At 48.3% G+C, this 18,527-nt stretch overlaps 1 protein-coding gene across 1 annotated transcript in view; it reads right to left on the bottom strand.

Annotated features, from left to right (window-relative positions):
• Positions 1 to 12,829: 12,829 nt before the first annotated feature.
• The window catches only part of SV2A (synaptic vesicle glycoprotein 2A), a 51,263-nt gene continuing 45,565 nt past the window's right edge, over positions 12,830 to 18,527 (bottom strand). The window contains exons 12-13 of the mRNA XM_081840964.1: positions 17,022 to 17,181; positions 12,830 to 13,172 (exon numbers count right to left, since the gene is read on the bottom strand). Of these exons, the coding sequence (XP_081697090.1) occupies positions 12,989 to 13,172; positions 17,022 to 17,181 (344 nt within the window). The 3' untranslated portion in view covers positions 12,830 to 12,988. The remainder of the gene's footprint in view (positions 13,173 to 17,021; positions 17,182 to 18,527) is intronic.

Here is an 18,527-nt window from a genome sequence, read left to right as displayed (position 1 = left end):
GTGTGCATTTTGGAGCTTCCATTTTTCCGCTGATGACCGATGTTTCCTGGGGAATTGCTTGAGTTTCTCAACAGTTCATTCCGGCCTGGCTTTTTGTAATTTGAGCAAATTAAACTTCCGGCTTTGGAATTTGCAAGGGGCATGGCTTCTCACAGTGGTTTGTTTCCCCTTTTGGGGGGGGGGAATTACAGTGCCGCAGCGGGTTGGGTCCCTTCCAACTTTACAATTATGTGGTTCTGCCTTGGGGTTTCAAAAGGAGGAGCAGCAATTTGTGTGATGGGGGTCATGTTTAAATGACTCTTCCCTCCCCGTTTTGAGGCTGTCCCAACAGAGGCTGGTTTGGGTCATCAGTGGCTGAAGAACCTGTTTCGCACCTGGAACGCCTTATCTCTGAGATAAGCTCTCAGGTCTTGGCACCTGGTTGGCTACTGAGAGAATAAGGGGGGCCCCCAGCTCCAAAGTCAGTCTATCTGAATTCGTATCTGGTTCTTTGGGATACAGTGGTACCTCGGGTTAAGTACTTAGAATCATAGAATCATAGAGTTGGAAGAGACCACAAGGGCCATCGAGTCCAACCCCCTGCCAAGCAGGAAACACCATCAGAGCACTCCTGACATATGGTTGCCAAGCCTCTGCTTAAAGACCTCCAAAGAAGGAGACTCCACCACACTCCTTGGCAGCAAATTCCACTGTCGAACGGCTCTTACTGTCAGGAAGTTCTTCCTAATGTTTAGGTGGAATCTTCTTTCTTGTAGTTTGGAACCATTGCTCCGTGTCCGCTTCTCTGGAGCAGCAGAAAACAACCTTTCTCCCTCCTCTATGTGACATCCTTTTATATATTTGAACATGGCTATCATATCACCCCTTAACCTCCTCTTCTCCAGGCTAAACATGCCCAGCTCCCTTAGCCGTTCCTCATAAGGCATCGTTTCCAGGCCTTTGACCATTTTGGTTGCCCTCCTCTGGACCCGTTCCAGTTTGTCAGTGTCCTTCTTGAACTGTGGTGCCCAGAACTGGACACAGTACTCCAGGTGAGGTCTGACCAGAGCAGAATACAGTGGCACTATTACTTCCCTTGATCTAGATGCAATACTCCTATTGATGCAGCCCAGAATTGCATTGGCTTTTTTAGCTGCCGCGTCACACTGTTGGCTCATGTCAAGTTTGTGGTCAACCAAGACTCCTAGATCCTTTTCACATGTACTGCTCTCAAGCCAGGTGTCACCCATCTTGTATTTGTGCCTCTCATTTTTTTTTTGCCCAAGTGCAATACTTTACATTTCTCCCTATTAAAATTCATCTTGTTTGTTTTGGCCCAGTTCTCTAATCTGTCAAGGTCGTTTTGAAGTGTGATCCTGTCCTCTGGGGTGTTAGCCACCCCTCCCAGTTTGGTGTCATCTGCAAATTTGATCAGGATGCCCTTGAGTCCATCATCCAAGTCGTTGATAAAGATGTTGAATAAGACCGGGCCCAAGACAGAACCCTGTGGCACCCCACTAGTCACTCTTCTCCAGGATGAAGAGGAACCATTGATGAGCACCCTTTGGGTTTGGTCAGTCAGCCAGTTACAAATCCACTGAGTGGTAGCATAGTCAAGACCGCATTTTACCTGCTTCTTTACAAGAATATCATGGGGCACCTTGTCAAATGCCTTGCTGAAATCAAGGTAGGCTACATCCACTGCGTTCCCTTCATCTACCAGGCTTGTAATTCTGTCAAAAAACGAGATCAGGTTAGTCTGACATGACTTATTTTTCAGAAATCCATGCTGACTATTGGTGATCACAGCATTCCTTTCTAGGTGCTCACAGACTGTTTGCTTGATGATCTGCTCCAGAATCTTCCCTGGTATTGATGTCAGACTGACTGGGCGCTAATTATTTGGGTCCTCTCTTTTCCCCTTTTTGAAAATAGGGACAACATTTGCCCTCCTCCAGTCTGCCGGGACTTCGCCTGTTCTCCAGGAATTCTCAAAGATGAGTGCCAGTGGTTCTGAGATCACATCTGCCAGTTCTTTTAATACTCTTGGATGCAGTTCATCTGGCCCTGGAGACTTGAATACATCTAAACTAGCCAAGTATTCTTGTACTATCTCCTTAGTTATTCTGGGCTGTGTTTCCTCTGCTGAATCATTTGCTCCAAATTCTTCAGGTCAGGCATTGTTTTCTTTATCGGAGAAGACTGAGGCAAAGAAGGCATTGAGGAGTTCGGCCCTTTCTGTATCCCCTGTTTGCATTACACCATCTTCTCCTCTGAGTGACCCCACTGTTTCTTTGTTCTTCCTTTTGCTACGAACATACCCATAAAAGCCTTTTTTGTTGCTTTTAACCTCTCTAGCAAGCCTGAGTTCATTCTGTGCTTTAGCTTTTCTGACTTTGTGTCTACACGTGTTGGCTATTTGTTTGAATTCCTCTTTGGTGGTTTCCCCCCTTTTCCATTTTTTGTACACATCCTTTTTTAATCTTAACTCAGTTAAAAGTTCTTTAGATAGCCACCCTGGCTTCTTTAGGCACCTTCCATGTTTCCGTCTCATTGGTATTGCCTGAAGTTGTGCTTTTACTATTTCCCTCTTAACAAACTCCCAGCCATCATGAACTCCCTTTCCTTTTAATATTACTGTCCATGGGATCTCACCCAGCACTTCCCTAAGTTTTATAAAGTCTGCTTTCCTAAAGTCAAGAAATTGAGTCCTAGTATGCTTGGCTGCTCCTTTCTGCTGTATAGTAAACTTCAGAAGAGCATGATCACTCGCGCCTAATGATCCTTCCACTTCTACCCCACTAACCAGGTCATCAACATTGGTTAGGACCAGATCTAAAATGGCTGTTCCTCTTGTTGCTTCTCCCACTTTCTGGACAATGAAGTTGTCTGCAAGGCCAGTGAGGAATCTGTTTGACCTTATGCTCTTGGCTGAGTTTGACATCCAGCAAATATCCGGGTAATTGAAGTCCCCCATTACTACTATCTCTCTTCCTTTTGCATGCTTGGCCATCTGTTCCAGGAAGGCATCATCTATGTCCTCCGTTTGGCTTGGGGATCTATAGTAAACTCCCACAATGAGGTCCCCGTTATTCTTTTCTCCCTTAATTTTGACCCAAATGCTCTCACTTTGGCTTTGAGGTTCTAAATCTTGGATCTCTTCACAGGTATACACATCCCTGACATATAACGCCACTCCTCCTCCTTTCTTGTCTGGTCTGTTTCTCTGAAACAGATTGTAACCCTCCATTATTACATTCCAGTTGTGGGACTTATCCCACCAGGTTTCAGTGATGCCTATTATGTCATATTTAGTTTGCTGTACCAAGAGCTCAAGCTCATCTTGTTTATTACCCATGCTTTGCGCATTAGTGTACAGACATTGAAGTCCATTAATCATTCCCCCGTGTCTCTTATTTAAGGATTTTTTCCTCCCACCACTGGGTCTGCGTGCTGTTTGCTCCATTTGGTCTATGACATTTGGATGATCATCTTCATCAATTGATAGACTCCTACCTTCAGGAGCACTGTCTTCCTCCCCCACATTAGTCAGTTTAAAGCCCTCCTGATGAGGTTTCTGAGATTTTTGGCAAAAACATTCCTCCCAACTGTTGTGAGGTGCAGCCCATCTCTTGCCAGAAGTCCATCTTCAAGAAACTGCAGTCCGTGATCTAAGAATCCAAACCGTTCCTGTTTACACCATTTGCGAAGCCAGCTGTTCACTTCCACTATTTTTCTCTCTCTCCCTCGGCCACGTCGTTCAACTGGGAGGACAGATGAGATGACAATTTGTGCATTTAATTGCTTCAATTTCCTGCCCAGAGCCTCATAGTCTCTTTTGATCTTCTGGAGGCTATTGTTTGCAGTGTCATTGGTTCCCACATGAACCAAGAGGAAGGGGTATTTGTCAGTGGGTTTTATGATTCCTTGCAGTCGTTCAGTTACATCTTGGATCTTAGCCCCGGGGAGACAGCACACTTCCCGAGACATCTTGTCAGGCCCACAGATCACTGCTAATGTTCCCCTCAGTAGGGAATCCCCTATCACCACTACACGCCTCCTCTTAGGTTTGGTCGGGGTTCTTCCGTGATCTGTCCGTTCCAAGGTCGCCTGCACATTCCCTGAGGACAGACTTTGCTGCTCGTCTTCATATACCTGATCGACTGTAACGAGGGAGAGATCCTCAAATGGAGTCTGCTCTTCGTCTTCCATGCTAGAGGAGAGGACCTCAAAGCGATTGTGTATTTCTAAACAATCAGAGTGAACCCTGGGCCTCCTACTTCTTTGAGTCACGTTTCTCCATATATTTGGCTCCTGTGTTGGTGAACTAGCCTCCTTCTCAGGGGAGTCCCCTGTCTCCTCCTTGGTGGAGACGGTGTGCTCTGTTGCTTCCAAGAAGAGCTCCAGCTCTCTAATTCTTTGGAGCGTAGACACATGTTCCTCCAGTTGCTGGACTTTGTCTTTTAAGAGGGCAATCAACATGCAATTGCTGCAGGTAAAGCTGCCTGCAACCTTTGGCAAGATGGCAAACATTGTGCAGGAGCCGCAGGCGACTGCAGCTGTTCCCTCACTCTCCATCTTGAGAACGTGTCGTTGGGGCTGGCTACAGCGGTCCTCCATCATAAGAAGCGTGCAGACAGGACAAGTAACTCCCCCCCAAAAAAACCCTAGGTCTCCCCCAACAAACGTTTGAGACTAGCTCCCCTAAATCTAAAGATAGATCAAATTGTGCGCACCGATAGGCGCGCGCCGCTGCCCTACAAGCTCTGATAAGCTCCTCCCCCAGCTACTCACCTGCCTCAACAGAAATCCTGCCCCCTCTGACCTTTGCACAGGGAGAGCAGCTAATCAGCCACAAGAAACACACACAGGAGAAAACCCTTTTTGCTCCTTCTTCAGCCGCTGCCCTACAAGCTCTTAATTCATTCCGGAGGTCCGTACTTAACCTGAAACTGTTCTTAACCTGAAGCACCATTTAAGATAATGGGGCCTCCCACTGCCACCACGCCACTGGAGCACGATTTCTGTTCTCATCCTGAAGCAAAGTTCTTAACCCGAGGTACTATTTCTGGGTTAGTGGAGTCTGTAACCTGAAGCGTATGTAACCCGAGGTACCACTGTATTATTATTATTGCTGAAGAAAACCCACTGATTTCTGTTCTCATCCTGAAGCAAAGTTCTTAGCCTGATGCACTATTTCTGGGTTAGTGGAGTCTGTAACCTGAAGTGTATGTAACCCAAGGTAGGACTGTATTTGACTACCATGCGAACAGGAGGCTAGGTTGGATAAAACACTTTTGGCCTGATCTAGTTACTGCAGGGGTGATGGTCTGAGTTGGTCAGCGGACCAGCTGAAGACAAGGATTGTATTTATTTCAGATATGGCCAATCCAAAAGCTCCACTCCGCTAGCCAATCGCATGAGGTAGTTCCTTATTCGTGGCCTGCAAGGCCTAAGTCTCCAGAACGCATTCCTTGCCTACAAAACCCATGGTTCTCCTCACCTCATTTAATCTTCACGAGAGTCCTGTGAGGTAGGTTCAGGGCTGAGAGAAGGCAGGGACTGGCCCACAGTCACCCCTGCGAGAGCTTCACGTGGGGGGATTTGAACCCGGGTCTCCCGGGTCCTAGTCTGACACTCTAGCCCAGAGCTTTCCTCCTGGGGCTGGTAAAGGGTTACTTTAACCTCCTAATAAATAAATAAAAATTAAAAATTGTCCAGTAGCACCATAAAGGTTAAGGTACCCCTGACCATTAGGTCCAGTTGTGGCTGACTCTGGGGTTGCAGCGCTCATCTCGCTTTCTTGGCCGAGGGAGCCAGCGTACAGCTTCCGGGTCATGTGGCCAGCAGGACTAAGCCGCTTCTGGCGAACCAGAACAGCACACAGAAACGCCGTTTACCTTCCCGCCAGAGCGGTACCTATTTATCTACTTGCACTTTGACGTGCTTTCGAACTGCTAGGTAGGCAGGAGCAGGGACTGAGCAACGGGAGCTCACCCCGTCTCGGGGATTCGAACCGCCGACCTTCTGATCAGCAAGCCCTAGGCTCTGTGGTTTATACCACAGCGCCACCCGCGTCCCTTGCATGCACACTTCTTCAGAGACATGCACACAAAAGCTTATACCCACAGCAAACTTAGTTGGTCTCTACGGTGCTACTGGACAATTTTTTATTTTTGTTTTATTTGTTTCGACTGTCAGACCAACACGGCTACCTACCTGAATCTTTAACCTCCAAGTAAAACTGAATTGCGAAATGATGAATGTCTAAAAAGTGCGTCGCCAACATGAAAAGTTTGGGAAGCTCTGCTCTAACCACTACACCACCGCTGTCTCTCAGTAGAGCACCCCAGGGCTAATGGATAAGGAAAAGTTAAATAAATCACTTAAATCTTCAGATACAAAATGTCGCAAGGACTCCAAGGTGGATCTGTTAATGGCCAGATAGGTTCCTTATACACTTTGGGAAATGAAGGGCATGTCATGTTCTTCAGCAGCAATATCCAACAGGTGAAGTTTCTCCCTCCACTCCCAGGCACTAACTAAGCCATCTGTGCACCTGTTGGATTTCCGGCTCATCACCGCAAAGCATCTTAATGGAAAAGGAGGCAAGGACACCTCGCTGGGCTGGAAATAATCCAGAAGAACCTGTTTGGGGGAAAACAGTTTGCAACTTTTGCAGTTTCAGCTTCTAGGTGCAGAGAAGTGAGAGGCCAGCAGAAATCTGCAGACTTGTCCTCGTGGGGCTCTATAGCATTTGATCGCCCTTGTCTCCCACAGCACAATAACAGATTTATTTGATTTTGCTAGATTCAGTGCTTCCACAACATTGTTTTATTTACCTTTAAATGTGTATCCCACCTTTTCCTCCCAAGGTGGCCCCTTGCCTTCGTTTCATCCTTCTGGTTTGCTGCCGTGGCGTCGAGCGCTTTCAAAGTTTATCCAATGGTCCGTTGCAATTTTGCAAACGGGCGCCTGTCTCGATCCAGGGTGCGAGGAGGACCTTTGCAAAGCTTAGTCAGTGGAGCATGAGACTCCTAATCTCAGGATTGGAGGTTTGAGCCCCATGTTGGGCAAAAGATCCCTGCATTGCAGGGGCTTGGACCAGTTCAGGCATGCCCAACTTGAATTATGCTGTGTGGTTACACGCGAGCAGCACCATAACATAGCTGTCAACCGTCCCTTGTTTGGTGGGAAAGTCCCTTATCCCAGCGCCATGTCCTGCTGCTGTCCCTTATTGATGATGTCCCTTAAATTTCCCGGGTTTCAAAGGAAGCAGCTTCTCTCCCTCCCTCCCTCCCTCCCGGCCAGGGAGGAGGGAGGCTCAAACTGTGTTGCTTGGCTGTGTTGCTCACCCAATAGGAAGTCTAAGAACGACTGGGGGGTGGAGCTTGCATGCCTTGTGCCGATCAAATCGGCCGCATTGCCTGGGGACTCGCCTTTGCTCAGCGCTTCCCAGCGGAGAGGTGACGGTGGTTTCCCTTGCTGCATCCCCTTTGCCGGGTTGCTGCGCTGTGGGAACCACCGCTTGAGGCTTCGTTTGGCTTCTGGCTGGGCTTTCTGCCGTTGGCTCAGAAGTTGAACATACCTGTGCCCGGAAAATCCCTTATTTTGGCTGCTGATCCCCTATTTTCGAGGCTGCTGGTCCCTTATTTTCAAATCTGTAAGTTGACAGCTATACAGCCTGCTTCCCCTGAGCTCAGGACAAGGTACAGTGGTGCCCCGCAAGACAAATGCCTCGCTAGACGAAAAACGCGCAAGACGAAAGGGTTTCTCATTTCTTGAGTTGCTTCGCAAAACGAATTTCCCTATGGGCTTGCTTCGCAAGACGAAAACGTCTTGCGGGTTTGCTTCCTTTTTCTTAAAGCCGTTAATACCCGGGAATCCGCGCTCCGCAAGATGAAAAAATCGCAAGACGAAGCAACTCGCGGAACGAATTAATTTCGTCTTGCGAGGCACCACTGTAGTGGTTGCTCAGGCCCGTCACCAGCGGAGGGGGCATTGCGATCAACCATAATTCAACTCAGGATTGACTGGTCAATCACAATCGATGCCTTGGACGTGTCTGGACTAGATGACTTGAGAATCCCAACTATAATTCTATGAACTTTTCATTATACCCGAATTTCTTTGCACATCCCCAACAGAATAACGAAAAGGAAAAACTCAACAACTGAAACTCGCACAATCACCGTTTTTTCAATCTTTTATTTTATTTTTTCATTTTTACATAGATTTTTTTTTTTTACTTTTTTTTACTATGAGTTCATAATTCCAGAGGGGGGGAAAGATTCATGTGTAGGGCCAGAGCCAGACTTACATATATTTAAATCCTTTCCCTAGCGATCAAAAACTATGCACACACCACCTCTTTTATTTTTTAAAACCTTAAATCATCATCATCATCATGATCATCTACAGCACCTTTAGGAATATTTATTTCTCGACACGGCATTTAAAACATCCGCCTCATCTTGTCGTCATTCTTGGCTTCTGTTTTTTTATCTTTTATTTTTTTATTATTAATACAAAATGAAACAACCTGGAGACGACAACTGAAGTTAATGACTATTATTATTTTTTTTCCTGATTCTTTTTCTTCTCAATTGTTCTTTTACAAACATCTAAAAACAGCTAAAACCACAACACAAGGTTTTTTGTCATTTTTTTTTTATTTTATTTTGCATACAGACAGAACTACGTATGGTTTGTATGTGGGGGGGTTTGTTTTTTTTTTGTTTGTTTTTAAAGACCAGCTACACTGTAAAGGATGGAGAGAGACCGAAGGGTTGAGGTGGGGGGAAGCGTCACAATTTTGGGGAAAGGCGCAAAGGAGGGGTGGTGTGCTTTGATTGATAAATACTTCCCGTGTGGATCTGTTACTTCCCCAAAGCAGCTGCTTAAAATAGGACCTTATTCCAGAGGCGTCAAGATTCACAAAGGAGGAGAGGAAAGGTTAGGTTGCATGTAAATTTATTAGCTGCGTTGTCCTTCAACGTTGCAAGGAGGCGTGGCTTCAGCAGGGCACCGCTTAACCAGTGGAACTCCCTGCGTATTGATGTTAGGTAGGCTCCCTCTCTATATTCAGATAACTTAAGGGCTGAGGGTCTGTGTGTCTCGGAAACTCCCTATTCTGCTGCAGCCAGAGGGAAAGACCGTTTGTTTGTGCTTTAGCGCCACCCCTCCAGCTGGCCAGAGGGAGATATTGCAGCTGCCGGGGGCCAGGTGACAAAAGGGAAGAACACCTGGACCTTTGAAGATGCTGAGTTTGACTTAGTGCTTCGTCTATGACACAGGGTTCCTCTGTGCCTCCCCCCAGACTACTGACCAACTCTCAAGTCAGGGCTAAAAAAGTATTAGCCCTCTCCCTCCTGGGGAATTGGGGAAGCAGAATTATCCTAAATGGATAATTCTACAGTGTGAGCCAGGGGTTGTTGGGACTCCAGCTCCCACCATTGGTCATGCTGGCTGAAGGCTGAGAGTCCAGCCGATCCTCGCCACTTCTGGTATTTTTTCTTCAAAGGGGAAAAAAAACCACACCAAAAACAGAGAGATTGGAATGAACGAGAAGACCGCATTCGCTACCCTGCTGAGTTAAAATGTGCTTATTTATCAAGCTTTGCTGGGCAGTTTTTGGTCCACAAACGTTAAATTGGAACAGCGATTCTCCCTCCTTTCTTCTTGGTCGTGAAATAAAGGGCTAAGGATCTCTCGGTTTGTATTAAGAGTCCTGGCCCCCAGCTCCCAATGAGGCCCCTGAGTGGAGATGCGAAGGCAGGGATGGGAAACATCTAAGACCATAAGAAGAGCTTGCAGGATCAGGCCAGCGGCCCATCTAGTTCAGCATCCAGTTCTCACCACGGCTGAGCAGGATCTGAGCACAGGAGCAAGAGTCTTGTCCCTCTGTGGTTTCCAACAAAACAACACCACCACAAACTGGCTTATAAATATAAAACCAAATTTACTAGAATAGAGATAGGCTTGTAACCATTCAAGCAACAAACATACTAAGGTGCCATGTGCAAAACAAAGCCTGGAGATACTGTAAACATGGAGTGGATAAATGTACAACTGTATCTTAACAAGTTAAAAAGGTAAAGGGTAAAGGGACCCCTGACCATTAGGTCCAGTTGTGGCCGACTCTGGGGTTGCGGTGCTCATCTCGCTTTATTGGCCGAGGGAGCCGGCGTACAGCTTCCTGGTCATGTGGCCAGCATGACTAAGCCGCTTCTGGCGAACCAGAGCAGCACACGGAAATGCCGTTTACCTTCCCGCTAGAGCGGTACCTATTTATCTACTTGCACTCTGATGTGCTTTTGAACTGCTAGGTTGGCAGGAGCAGGGACCGAGCAACGAGAGCTCACCCCATCGCGGGGATTCGAACCGCTGACCTTCTGATCGGCAAGTCCTAGGCTCTGTGGTTTAACCCACAGCGCCACCTGCGTCCCATTAACTTGTTAAGATACAGTTGTACATTTATCCACTCCATGTTTACAGTATCTCCGGGCTTTGTTTTGCACATGGCACCTTAGTATGTTTGTTGCTTGAATGGTTACAAGTCTATCTCTATTCTAGTTATTATTCTACTAAATTGGATTTTATACTTATAAGCCAGTTTGTGGTGTTGTTGTTTTGTTGCATTATTATTACTGTCACCACATTTGGTACTTTGTGTATATCCTCTGTGGTTTCCACCAACTGGCACTGCAGCATTTTAATTTGTCTTGGGACCCACATAAAATCAAAGTCACATGAATACATGTCCCTCATCTGAGAGCAGTTGGTGACAGTCAACCATGGGGCGAGATGTTCCAAAGGTCTGGGCCAGAAGATGGTGAGTTCTTCCGTCTAGATAGGAAGCAAGACCAACCAAGCGAAAGGCAAGCTCTCCAATTAGACTGGTGGTACTTTTTTGCCACCATCTCTGGGGAAAGGGCCATCATATTGTGATAGGAATTTTATGGTCTTAGATATATGGTAATGTTCATAAGTGTACCAACCAAGCACATACATAGATCAGCACAGGAAGACCGACCTGGAACCATTTTGATTCCTAAACTGAGCAAATGTTTTCTCTGCGAGGTCAAAGCGGGAAACCTCCCATTGTCTCTTTCCTCACAAATCCTGTCTTAAGGGTATGTCTGTGTTTGAATAGGGTGTGAGCCTGTGACCTGACTCAGGAACTAAGTATTTATCATTACAAAAGACTGGCCAGGCTCCCCAGGAAATCCAATCAAGTAACCTGCCAGACAGGAGATAAACAACGACAGGAGAAAAACAACATTCAAATTTCTGTTTTAAGACCGCCTTTTCTGTGATGTAGGTATGATGTATCTGAGGGGTGGTCTTAGGTTACACCCCTTCGGTGATGTATGTATGATGTTTCTGGGGGTGGTCTTGATCTACAGTGTGGCAATTTCAAAAGTCTTTATAAGGCCTTGCGCACCATTTTTCTGGGTTCCTCCTCCTCCTCTCCTGCGGGTGAGGAGAGCACCCTGTTGCAACAGATCAATAAAGATCAGGCTTACTGGCTGCTTTGCTTCTCAATATTCTCTGGTTGGCCTCTGTTATTTTCTCCTACCAATAGGGAACCTATGTAAGGACTCTATATGGGCTCTTGGATACCCCATAAGGGAAAAGGGCAATTTTTGTTTACAACAATAGCTTGGCCTTGCAAGCAGAAAGTCCCAGCTTCCATCCTTTGAAGGCATCTCTCCAGGGAGGGCTGAGAGAACCCCTGCCTGAAATCCTGCACAGCTGCTGCCAGTCCAAGCAGACAATACTGACCTCTTGGGCCAGTAGTATATGGCAGCTTCATATGTTCCTATATCTTGGGGAAGGGCAGGGGCAATCTCAGCAGAGGAGAACCCCGAAAGGCCCAGGCTCCAATCTCCAGGTAGGCCTGGATGAGACCTGACACCCCCAGAGCGCCGCTGCTGTCGGTCAGTGTCAGCAACACTGGACTAGATGGGCCCAAGGCCCCTGGCTCGGAATCATGGCAGCTGACTCGAGCCCCAAAGCAAAACAGATCCACCAGCAGCCAATGACACAGATGCACAATGAATGTACAGGTTGTGGAGAGGCTCACAAGAGCGAAGCCCGGTTTGCAGGACGACAGGGCCTGTTTGGCACCGCACCCAGAAACCCGAAGGCTCTTCCGCCCTCCCGCAGCGGTGCCAACCCCATCCGGAGCCCTGAAACGTCAAGCTAAACGAAATCACACACCCGAACCAACGCTAGTTTTACACACCCAGAAACGGACGCTACAATTTGGGGGAGGTTGTTTTCTTTGTCTCCCCCCGCTGTATATATATATACACACACACACACACACAAGTGGGATGGGTGTGCACCGAGACACAAAAGCGTGCCTCTTGAGAACCCCTTTTTTAAAAATAAAAAAGAAGGAGATGAAAGGAAAAGGGGACGTTTGGAGCACGTTAACACACCCGAGATCTGTGAGATTTACTGTTTTGTACAAGCTTACACATTGGTGTAAAACATCATCACATGTCCTCTACCAGATAGTTGGACACACATGCACACATACCCCAGCTTGGATTGGCGAAGTGGTTTGCGGGGGGGTCACACACCCTGAAATTCGGGAGGGGGGTCACGCCGCCCCCCCGATGTTTGACCTCTGACCCGTCTGCGTCCCTTTTGCGCAGAGAGAGGCGACTTTGCGCCTCATCCGGTCCCCCTGCTATTTCATTGGGGTCGTTTTTTGGATGGGTGGAGGTGGGGTGAGGATTCACACGTACACCGATAACCACAAGAGGAAATTGGGGAGAAGGGCCGGGGGTGAGATTTGTCTGCGGGCGAAAGCCCAGACCACGGTTGGTCCTCCCCCCCCCCCCGGTTGAAATGGTACGACAAGACAGTCACAGTGTCTACAACTCTAGATCTGCCACTTGCCCCCCTCCCCTGGCAAGTGGGACAGGGCAGGCGCGGATGAGGGCCGAGTGCTAACCTCTCTCTCTCTTTTTCACACGCTCGCACGGACGCACGCTCACTGCAGCACCTGCCCCCGTGTCTCCGGCAGCTTGAGGGCCAGGGAGCTCCCCACGGCCAGCGCCGCCGACGCCAGAAGGATGGGCACCGCTTTCGTGATGCCCACAAAGGACGTGAAGATGCTGATGCCCAGGACGGCGGCCAGTTTGCACAGGGCATTGAGGAAGCCGAAAGCAGTCGTCCTAGAAGCAAAGGAAGAAATAATAATAATGTTATTATCAGAAGGTCGGCAGTTCGAATCCCCACGACGGGTTGAGCTCCCATTGCTCGGTCCCTGCTCCTGCCAACCTAGCAGTTCAAAAGCACGTCAAAGTGCAAGTAGATAAATAGGTACCGCTCCGGTGGGAAGGTAAACGGCACTGCTCTGGTTCGCCAGAAGCGGCTTAGTCCTGCTGGCCACATGACCCGGAAGCTGTACGCCGGCTCCCCCAGCCAATAAAGCGAGATGAGCGCTGCAACCCCAGAGTCGTCCACGACTGGACCTAATGGTCAGGGGTCCCTTTACCTTTACCTTTAAGCCCAGCCATCTGACTGGGTTTGCCCCAGCCACTCTGGGCAGCTTCCCACAAAATATAAAAACACAACAAAAGGTATTGTGTAAGGTATTGGTTGTGTTTAGAATAGATTTATGAAAGATTTAGAAAACTATTGATTAGAATATTTGTATGAGATTGTATGGGGAAAATACGGAATAGCAGATACAATTTTGCTTAAAATGTATATGGGAAGTGCAGTGTAAGCGATGGAAGTCAATCAGTGAAATTTTATTATTGAGATATTTGTAGAATAAATTCTTCCAATTTTTCTTCTTCTTCCAATTTTTCTTTTTCTTTTTTCTTTTCTTCCTTTTTTCCTTTTTGTTCTTTTTTATACATGTGTGTGCTTATCTGAAATATGTATGTATTTGCAGTATTTTGCTTGTACTGTATTTTGTCATAATTATGTTAAATAAAATTTAATAATAAAAAAAATCAAACTTCCCTTAGGATGCCTTCGGAATATCAAGAAAAAGATGCACATAGGGTTGTTGTTTTTTTCAGGGAGAGAATTTGTTCTCCAGGCAGCTGCATCTCAGAATCAGGAAATAACTACAAGTTACTGACATGCACGATAAGTCTGCCAGGCTTTGAGGTGGCATCTCGCCACGGGGAATCTCGTGGTTTTAAAAACACAGTCTTCATACCAGTTGCTTGCTGATCAGGAAAAACCTGACTCCTCGCCCTAGCTGTGCAAGCCAGCGACACAAATGGAGAAAACCAGAGCCAGTGTAGCGTAATGGTTCGTGTGTTGGACTAGGTAGGGCCTGGGAAAGTTGGGTTGAAATCCCCCGCTCAGCCACAAAGCTCACGGGGTGACCTTGGGCCAAGTCACTGCCTCTCAGCCTCACCTACCTCACAGGGCTGTCGTGAGGATAAAATGGGGAGGAGAACCATGTGCACCAACTAGAGATCATAGCTGTCAAGTGTCCCTTACTTGGCGGGACAGTCCCTTATCCCAGCGCCATGTCCTGCTGCTGTCCCTTATTGATGAGGCTTCATTTGGCTGCTGGCTGGGCTTTCTGCCTTTGGCTCAGAGGGGCTCAGAAGCTGAACATACCTGTGCCCGGAAAAATCCCTTATTTTGGCTGCTGATCCCTTATTTTCGAGGCTGCTGGTCCCTTATTTTCAAATCTGTAAGTTGACAGCTATGCTAGAGATCCCTGGGCGGGGGGGGTTGGGGTTGTTGTTGTTGTTGATGATGATGATGATGATGATAGAAAGAGAAAACGGAAGAGGGAGGAAGAAGGGCATTTAAATCAACAACAACAACAACAACTTGATCTATGCAGTGGTACCTCGGGTTACAGACCGCTTCAGGTTACAGACGCTTCAGGTTACAGACTCCACTAACCCAGAAGTAGTGCCTCAGGTTAAGAACTTTGCTTCAGGATGAGAACAGAAATCGTGCGGTGGTTTAGGTTAAGAACGGACCTCCAGGACGAATTAAGTTCTTAACCTGAGGCACCACTGTATTTTGTAAGCCTTCGCTTTCAGGTTTTTTGCTACCTCCAAGCAGCGTATAAATTCTCACTAATAAATAATCAAAGAAAATCCACACGTCTTGCTGATTTCATTACAGCTGCTCTGTTTTTGCAAAGCCTGTTTGTGCTGCTGCTGCTTCGAAACGGACCTCAACCTCTGTGACCTGACCTCTAAGCTTTCGCCCCCCCCCTCTCTCCTTCACTGAAAAAACACAGAACTGGGTTTCCGCTCTTCTCCAGGAACCATTCACCCTACCTTCTCTTTCTCTCTTTCCCTCTTTCTTCCCCCTCCTCCTTTTCTCCTGTGCTGCCAAGGTCCCTGCGGGCAGCCTGGGCTGCCGTGTGACTGGCAAGCTGGATGCGTCACTTTTTCTCGGCTTGCCCTCATTTCCAATGCTAGGCAGCCTCTCGCTTCCCCCCTGCAAAGTGTTTATCCCTGAAAGGACATTGGAGGCGCTGGGAGGGAAGGGACAGGACCGCACCGTCACGAGATTTGGATTTTACACTTTCTTTTTTAAGATGTTGCAATGCAGGGAGGGATGCACCTCTAGAGTCCTTCGCAATCTGGACAGCTCCCATAGTTCTGGCATCGCAGAAGCATTCAGGCAGTGCTTCTGAACCCTCCTGTCCCCATTCCCCCCAAAAATCACATACATTGTTGTCCTTGTAAACCATGAGGACTATCAACTTGGGACCTGGGGGTTCTTTTAAGCAAAATTCTCAACTCGCAACAGGAGGGTTTGCGGCGGCATCTGAATTCATAGGAGCCAAAAGAAAGATCCGTGACACACTTTGCGAGGACAACTTGCCCCTACTTTGTACAATCGTAGAGTTTGAAGGGTTGAAGTCTGACTCCTCGCAAATGTTCTGGATTGCAGCACCCATCACCCCTGTTCAGATGATGATTGCAAGGGATGTCAGCTGGTGAGTTATGATTTCGGGGAAATAGCCTCAGGGGCCAGGATTATCCTCCGGGTTCCCCACCCCTGCAGTGAAGGGCTGTCTTCTGCAAGTGGACACCCTGCCAGGTGTCAACTGCCGATGGACAACAGCAAGATCTCTGCAAGAAACCTCCGCACCTTAGAGATCTTGGAACTTCCAGTACAATTTCCTCCTCCGTGTTTCCTCCTTGTGATGGCCTGGGACCCGGACTCGGAACCAGAGGAGTCTCAGTCTGCACCGGATCCTTTGCCTCAGGCATCATCTGAACCAAGCCTGGGGCCTGATCCTGAAGAGCCCTAGTCTGCACAGGTTCCCCCTGCAACAAGCACCAGCTGGGCCGAGTCAGGGGCCTGAGCCTGCCCTGGCTCCAGATGCGGGGATGACCTCGTTGCCTCCGGCTGGGCCATCGCTTACAGCTGCTCCACTACCGGTTGGGTCAGGGGAGGCTGAGGCAGCCCCTGGGTCAAGTAACCCACCGACATCTCCCAAGCTGCAGAGACTGAGGTCTGAGAGAAGAAGAGACCTGAGTACTCGCAGGAGGAGTGCTCGCCTTCGGGCGAGACAGGGAGGTGAGTTGCCGGGGGATCAGGACCGGCCGTTACCTCAACAAAGGCAGTCAGACCCTGCCTCAGGTTGCGGGAGCAATGTTGCTGCTTGTTGGAGCCTGCCTGTGATCCTGTGCCTGTCCTTGCCTGGTTTCCTGCCTTGGCCCTGTTGGACTGACTCCTACGGTTTCTGGACCGGTCCTGGACCACGTTTCATGGGTTACCCCCAGGCCCAGCACACTCCTGCCCACCTTCTGCAGGGTGACCCTAGGAGCAAACCCTCAGTGGCTGATCCACCTCCTTTCCCTCTGATTGGCTCCAATCAGCACAAAGGGAAAGAGGGCTTCTTCTCATTGGCTAGGAATGTTCCCCTTTCATGCTGATTGGTCAGCTCCAGGATGGTGGTGGCAGGGTCTCTGCTGCAGAAATAGCCTTTGGCCACCACTCAACCACAGACCCGTACAACTCTGGTAGGCTTTCCCCAAGACCTGGGGTTTCTGCAAAGAGGAGGATGAAAGGCTTACCTTCTATCCGATGGGTAGAGCTCCACCGTGAGGACGTCCAGGGCATTCCACGAAGCTATGCTGACCCCACCAAATAGGCAGAGGAGGGCGATCATGGCGGACTCGCTGTTCCCGAATGAGAGGAAGAAGCAGCTCACACAGGACATGACGCTCGAACCGGCTGGATGCGTCGGGGAGAAGATGGGAGGGGGGAAAGCGAAGAGAGAGGAGTCAATGGGATAGTCCTAATTCAAGGTTAGGCATGTCTGACTGCACCCGTTGCCCTCTGTGTCCATCGCAGAAGCTGATCTCTTAGGAATCGTCAAACAAGTTTCTAGACCTCATGGGGGGAAAGGTTCAAAACCCAGAGGAGGGCTCGGTATTACTGGCAGCCTTTTGAGTACTGCTAAAAATAAGAGTTTCTGCAATAGTGTTGATTAACGGGTGGTACCCAGCTAAGTGCTACTCAGAGTAGACCCATTGGATTAATGGAGCCCAGTTAGCCATGCTGACTTAATTCAACCAGTCTGCAATTTCAGTTGAATACAGCCAAATAATAAGAATGTAGCAAACTTTGTTATTAGTTCTTTCCTGTATACAAAGTGTGTAAATATGTTTATATTTGTCTCAAGAGAGTAAAAGAAAATGCTCTCTCTCCCTCTCCAAAGCTGTCAACTTTTTCCTTTTCTTGCGAGGAATCCTATTCGGAATAAGGGTAAGGTAAAGGGACCCCTGACCATTAGGTCCAGTCGTGGCCGACTCTGGGGTTGCGGCGCTCGTCTCGCTTTATTGGCCGAGGGAGCCGGCGTACAGCTTCCAGGTCATGTGGCCAGCAGGACTAAGCCGCTTCTGGCGAACCAGAGCAGCGCACGGAAATGCCGTTTACCTTCCCGCCGGAGTGGTACCTATTTATCTACTTGCACTTTGAGGCGCTTTCGAACTGCTAGGTTGGCAGGAGCAGGGACCGAACAACGGGAGCTCACCCCGTCACAGGGATTCGAACTGCCGACCTTCTGATCGGCAAGTCCTAGGCTCTGTGGTTTAACCCACAGCGCCACCTGCGTCCCTAAGGGAAAAGTTGACAGCTATGCTCTCTCTCTCACACACACACTCATTGATTTCCCAAGGTATCTGGGTAACAATCAGATGCAATAGACTTAACCTGTGCCTGGAAAAGCATCACTCTTTCAGCTCTATGTGCTTTTCAAGGGAGAAGAAAGGTCGTCACCCTCAGTAGCTCATGTCGAAAGAGGTGGAGAGCTCAGGGAATTTGGGGGGGCGGAGGGCTCAAGGGGGGGCGGAGGGCTCCCAGGTGCTACGATGCCATCCCTCCCACCGATGTAAACTGTTCATCAGAAATCCTGCCCACGCACCAATTTGGTTCCTAGTTCTCCAGAAACTCCGTTACTCATTCATTCAAAATCAGCAACTATTCACACAAATGAAAATGCAGCCTAGTAGCGTCTTTTAAGCAAATCGCACAGGCTCTTTCATGGGGGAAACATTAACTAACGAGGCCAATTAGCA

The sequence above is a fragment of the Podarcis erhardii genome (assembly GCF_964252035.2).
Source record: "Podarcis erhardii genome assembly, chromosome: 15".
NCBI classification, from domain to species: Eukaryota; Metazoa; Chordata; class Lepidosauria; order Squamata; family Lacertidae; genus Podarcis; species Podarcis erhardii.
Note: the sequence above shows the minus strand (reverse complement) of the source record. Positions and strands in the feature narration are given on the sequence as shown.